The sequence below is a fragment of the Vulpes vulpes genome, chromosome 10 (assembly GCF_048418805.1).
Source record: "Vulpes vulpes isolate BD-2025 chromosome 10, VulVul3, whole genome shotgun sequence".
Classification (NCBI taxonomy): Eukaryota; Metazoa; Chordata; class Mammalia; order Carnivora; family Canidae; genus Vulpes; species Vulpes vulpes.
The window spans coordinates 8,377,597-8,383,596 of NC_132789.1; the positions used below are offsets into that span (position 1 = coordinate 8,377,597).

The following is a 6,000-nucleotide window of genomic DNA, read 5'->3' on the forward strand; positions in this document are numbered from 1 at the left end:
TCTCTCTCATGAATGAATGAGTGAGTGAGTGAGTGAGTGAGTGAGTGAATAAATAAATCTTAAAAAAAATAAATTGCTTTCCTTCTAACACACAATATTTCATGCATTTTAAATATTTTTAATGAAAATGAAAAATATTTCATGCATATTACCCATATGTGTATGTTAGGCATATACCAGGATATATTTATATATCTATAAACTATCTCCTTTAAACAGAAAGCATTGAAATATGTCTTCAAATCTTATTTTCCTTACTAATATATATAGTTCTTTCTGAATCAGCATGTGCAACCCTCTCTCATTTTTCATCTCAGTAATGGTTTCATCACATTTCCTTTTATGGCTATGTTCTAATTTAACTAGATCCTACTGATGGAACACTTAAGTTTCTAGTTTCTTACCATTACAAACTGCTGCAATAAGCAGCCTTAGTTATGTTATATACCCTGCAAACCTTCTGTAAGTCTATTAGGGTTAATTTATAGCAAGTGGAGGACTGTCAAATTGGAGGATGCTGCGAAATTACAATTTTGTCCTTCATTTACTTAATTATCAAGCTACTGAAACTGCAAGAATTCTTATTTCCCATAAAGTTCCCTAGGTACCCAAAATCCTTATAACTGAGTTACATTTTTTAAAAAAAAGATTTAATTTATTTATTCATGAGAGACACAGAGAGAGGCAGAGACACAGGCAGAGGGAGAAGAAGGCTCCATACAGGGAGCCCGATGTGGGACTCGATCCCAGGTCTCCAGGATCAGGGCCTGGGCTGAAGGCAGCGCTAAACCACTGAGCCACCCGGGCTGCCCATTCAGCTCCCTTTTAAAATTACTTTTTATTTTTCCATCTTCTACATCTAATCAGCAGTCTTATAAATTCTTCTAGTCTCTCATTCTCAAAAAAACAAATAAATAAGTAACACTTCCAACTCCATTTACCTGACTTTGTGGAGTAGATGCAGAATTACCAGTTGAAGGTCTCACTTTTGAAGTTTTACTTAGGGCTTTCTTCTGCTGTAAAGCCATGGTATACTTACTCACAGCATTCCGATATTCCTTATCATGAAAGAGAGAATCTGCATGATACACCAAAAGCTGGTACTTCTGAGATGGGGAGAATAACTCACTAGAAAACAAAGAAAATATACCCCCTACATGGGTTATTTTGAAATGTTAGATAGAACATCCTCCTTAGTAACCACATAAGCTTAGCATAAAGTCTTGTGTAATGAGTTTACAAATGTCATCATACCTAGTCCCTAAAATGAGAGGCATGAGAATTGTATTCTATGTTAATATGGTCAACACTTCCAGGCAACTGCTTTAAATTGCTGTTTTTATATGCTTTCTCCTTTATTTACTATAAATGCAATGATACTTCTAAATCAAATTCAACAATATACAGATATACAAAGAAAAATGTTCTACATCTTCCCCTCCCCTTCTTCAGTCTAAACCGTCTTATTTTTTTTTTTTTTTTTTTTTTTTTTGAGAGAGAGCGAAAGCAAGAGCTCAAGTAGGATCGGTGGGGGGAAAAAGAGAGGAGAGAATCTTAATCCTGGTGCAGGGCTCAATCTCACAATCATGAGATCACAACCTGAGCTGAAATCCAGAGTTGGACACTTAACCAACTGAGCTGAGCCACCTACGTAACCCCCACAAGCCCTCTTAATTTAATAGTTTGATATGTATCCATACTTTCTTTTATTAACACCAATTTTTACCATAATATAGACAAAGGACAGAAACACAATGACTTAACCAATACTACCAAAGAAGGGTTGAAGAATCTGGAAAAATGAAACCTCACCACTATGAAACACTTTTAGAAAAGTGCTGAACAAAAAGAGGTTTCAAAGCAACTGAATACTTCAAATACTGAAGATGGGAATATTTAAAAACTGCTGAAGTATGGGAATAGGATAAGCCAATGGGATCAGAGTGGGATAGAAAGAGGATTAGCCTTATTTGAGGGAAGTTTTTTCTTTTTTTAAGATTTTATTTATTTATTCATGAGAGACACAGAGAGAGAGAGAGAGACAGAGACAGAGACACACACAGGCAGAGGGAGAAGCAGACTCCACGCAGGGAGCCCGACGTGGGACTCGATCCCCCATCTCTGGGATCCACCCCTGGACCAAAGGTGGTGCCAAACCACTGAGCCACCGGGCTGCCCCCCCCCCCGCCTTTTTTTTTTAAATTCTACATACAAAAGTAAACTTTACTAACACTAGAAGAATTTTTTTTATTTTTTTAAAGATTTATTTATTTATTTATGAGTGAGAGAGAGAGAGAGAGAGAGAGAGAGAGGGGGAGAGGGAGGGAGGGAGGGAGGGGGAGAGACACAGAGGAGGGAGAAGCAGGCTCGATCCCGGGACTCCAGGATCGCACCCTGGGCCAAAGGCAGGCGCTAAACTGCTGAGCCACCCAGGGATCCCCACACTAGAAGAATTTTTACTTCCCTGAGTCTCAGGGGTTTAAGGTCAGTGCAAATGAATCAGTATTTTTTAAAAACTTTTTCACTGACATTGAACTTTGTTCGCAAGCACTGTAACTGCTACAAGCTGGCCACCATTCTTTTTTTTTTTTTTTAAGATTTTTTATTTATTTATTCGGGGCGGCGGGGGGAGAGATAGACAGGCAGAGGGAGAAGCAGGCCCCATGCCAGGAGCCGGATGTGGAACTCGGGTCTCCAGGATCAGGCCCTGGGCCAAAGGCGGTGCTAAACCACTGAGCCACCAGGGCTGCCCTGGCCACCATTCTTAATAGGAAACTCATCTATTTTTAATCTTCAATTTCACACACACACACACTCACCCCTGCCCGGACTCCTGCCAAATTAAGAGGAATTTACATGTCAAATTTACAGGTCAAAGCTTTAGCCACTTAAAATAAAAGCAGTCAAATCTGTAAACAGTTAATCTGTCAACAAATGAAGGATACTCATGAATAGGTACCAGAGATTAGTGTTGCCAGGGGCTGGAGGAAATGGTATTAAGGGTGCTTACTAATAGATATGGGGTTTCTTTTGGGGATAATGAAAATGTTTGGAATAGAAAGTGGTGATGGTTGTACAAGTCTGTGAAGATGCTCAAAACCACAGAAATGTATTCTTTAATAGTATGTCAGTTTTATCTTATTCTTAAATCTTAAAAAAGATAGCTAGTCTGAACATTAAATATAAAGTATAAAATTACAAAGAAAATTCAAGGACTAAAGATATAGTCCAGATAACTAAGATCTCTACCAACTGAGATTCTTTGTATTTACTGAGAAATAAGGTTTGGTAGAAAATACTACTACACTCCTAGGAAGCATTCAGATATTTATATATTGTAACACATACCTACTTATGCAGCCATAAATTATCTTTGGAATGATGCATGAGGAACTGTTAATGATTTTAGCCTCTGGAAAATGGAAATGGTGGGGTGAGGTTCAACACTCACGGACAACACTTATGTGCATAACTCTTCCATACTGTTTTAATTTTTCTTACCATGTATGGTGTCAATTCAGTAAGAACATTTAATAATACATGGTAAAGGGACGCCTGGGTGGCTCAGCAAGTGAGTGTCTGCCTTCAGCTCGGGCGTGATCCCGCAGTCCTAGGATGGAGTCCCACATCAGGCTCCCTGCACAGAGCCTGCTTCTCCCTCTGCCTGTGTCTCTGCCTGTCTGTATCTCATGAATAAATAAATAAAATCTTAAAAAAAAAAAAAAAAAACATGGTAAAGGTCAGGATTTAAGCTGACCTCCCTGAAGCTAAGAAACTGTCAGTTTAACCTAACAGAAAGACATATGGGCTAAGCTGAGTCAGAGGATTAAACTGCTTCAAACTATCCTGTAACATCCTCAAGAACCAAGAATAATGACTAACTGGTGCATAAATTCCCAATGATGGAAAGTGTGCCTTGGCCAATCACTGAAAACCAACTGAAAGGCTCCAGAATAAACACAGAAGGCTGAAAGAAACCAGGGCTCCTCACTGTCAACACTAAGTGGATGGTGGTGAAATGATGGTTCTCACGTAGTGAGGTCCAGAAGCACACTAATGGAAAGAAAAGAGACCAGCAACTACATTACAGGCACTTAAGGGACTTTTCCTTTCTGACTTAGACAGTTTCTAGAGTAGGCCAAATGCAAATGGGTCCACCCTGAGTAGAAAATTCGATTATGCCACTTAGAAGGAGCAGACTGTGGTAGATCAGTCTGAAAATTTTAGTCAGAGGACTGAAGCCTAGACATGGTAGCTCCCCCAATTACCAAATGTGTGAATTTGGGCAGTTTTACCTCCTTAAGGTTGTACATACTTCCTTAGCACATTCAATAAACACATGAGTGCTCACTGCACACAGGCACTGTGCTGACCTCCTTAGGTGTTAAGTGATGCAGAATACTGATCTTAAAAAAGTTCTGGGGCACATGGGTGGCTGGCTAAGTTGGATGGACATCAGTCTGTGGATTTCCACTCTGGTCATGATCTCGGGGGTTGTGAGATTGGCATGCAGGTGGACTCTGCGTGAGATTGCCACGCAGGTGGACTGTGTTCAGTGCAGCTTCTGCGTGTCTCTCTCCCCCTTTGCTCCTCCCCTGCGCTGTCTCTCTCAAATAAATAAAGGAAAATAAAGTCTTTAAAACTTCTCACCACAAGGGAAAAAAAAAAATTAACCGTGTGGTGATGGATGTTAACTAGACTTATTGTGGTGATCATTTCACAATATAAGGATACAATTATCAAGTCTTTATGTTGCACACCTGAGATACGTCAATTATATCTCAATTTAAAAAGAGTGATGCAGAATGTAAAACAGGGCAAAGGGATAGAATAGTGAGGGTATGGGACAATTCTGACGGTTACAGAAGCTGTTCCCCAGGAGGGGAGATGTGAGCTGAAACCTGATGGAGGATACAGATCTCTGACCTGAGGGCTCCAAGTGAAACAGCAAATGCAAACCCCTGAGTTAAGGAGGAGCCTGGTGGGTTCAAGTAACAGAAAAAACTGCCTGCAAGGCTGAAGTACAGTGAGCCGAGGGCATGAGATGAGAAAAATGTTTGGCCTCGGAGGCCACGGGAAGCAATTTTAATATAAGTACAGTGGATGAATGCAAGCGGGGGAGCAACGCGCACTCAAGGATGGAAACGGCCCTGGTGCTGTTATCCGTCCAACGACTCAAGAAACGACTCTGAAAACCAGAAAGAGGCACTGCGTGTCCTTACAAGGGCGCCACTTCCACTCATCAGAGGAGTCTCCCGTTTTAGAGGCCAGAACGTGGATCTTTCTGACACACTCAAGGGGAAAAAAAATCCATCTCGGATGGGGGACGAAGGTGTAAGACCAGGCCTGTTGGAGCTGCGGCGAGCGAGAAAATGGGAAAGAGCTGGGAAGAGAGCCGGGAAGGGAGGAGTCAGCCCAGCGAAGTGACAGTCGCTGTGACCCGCGACAGGTGCCTCGGGAAACCCTCCGCTCCCAACTTTCGGGAAACCCCAGCCAGGCTCGCCCTCAGGGCCTCCGCCTTCCATTTCTCGAAGCAGCCGCTCGCCACATCTCCCTCAGGGAGCTCATCCCAGCGTCTGGTACAGCGCAGAGATCGAGTCAACTCCACTTTGTGTTCCTAGATGGGCTCCGCCCGACGATGCGGTCGCTGGCCCCTCACCTCCGCTGAGGCCCGCGCTCGCTCCTTCCCGCCAGTTCCCAGGCCCCCGCAACTCCCGCTCCCAAACCGGCGCCGCCTTCTCCTCAGCCCCAGGCCGCTCCCCGCCTCAACTCACGGGTTGTTATTACTCATTGTAAGTAACAAGCTGCTGAGGAGCCGCACGTTAGAGTGCAGCCCCGCGGCCGCCATGTCTCGCACGTGGTCTATCACATTCATCCTGCCCGGCACAGCCGCGGGCAGCGGCGGCAGCGGCGCGAAAAGCCGGTAGAAGCTCCTTAGGGAAGACTCCAAAATGGCGGTCTCACCGGGGCCCATGGGGTCCACAAGTGGCACCGCCCCCA

General features: G+C 43.2%; 1 protein-coding gene across 9 annotated transcripts in view; it reads right to left on the reverse strand.

The window, feature by feature from the left end:
• Positions 1 to 6,000, reverse strand: part of ANAPC7 (anaphase promoting complex subunit 7) — a 41,736-nt gene extending 35,736 nt beyond the window's left edge. For 2 of the 9 annotated variants that reach the window (XR_011994639.1, XM_072722812.1), the window contains exons 1-2: positions 5,775 to 5,981; positions 942 to 1,128 (exon numbers count right to left, since the gene is read on the reverse strand). Coding sequence is in view for 6 of the 9 variants with exons in the window: in XM_072722812.1 (XP_072578913.1) it covers positions 942 to 1,128; positions 5,775 to 5,974 (387 nt within the window). In the remaining 3 variants the exon portion in view is untranslated. Of the gene's footprint in view, positions 1 to 941; positions 1,154 to 5,774 lie in introns of all 9 variants that reach the window. The other 7 variants (XM_072722816.1, XM_072722814.1, XM_026018802.2 and 4 more) reach the window with 5 other exon arrangements.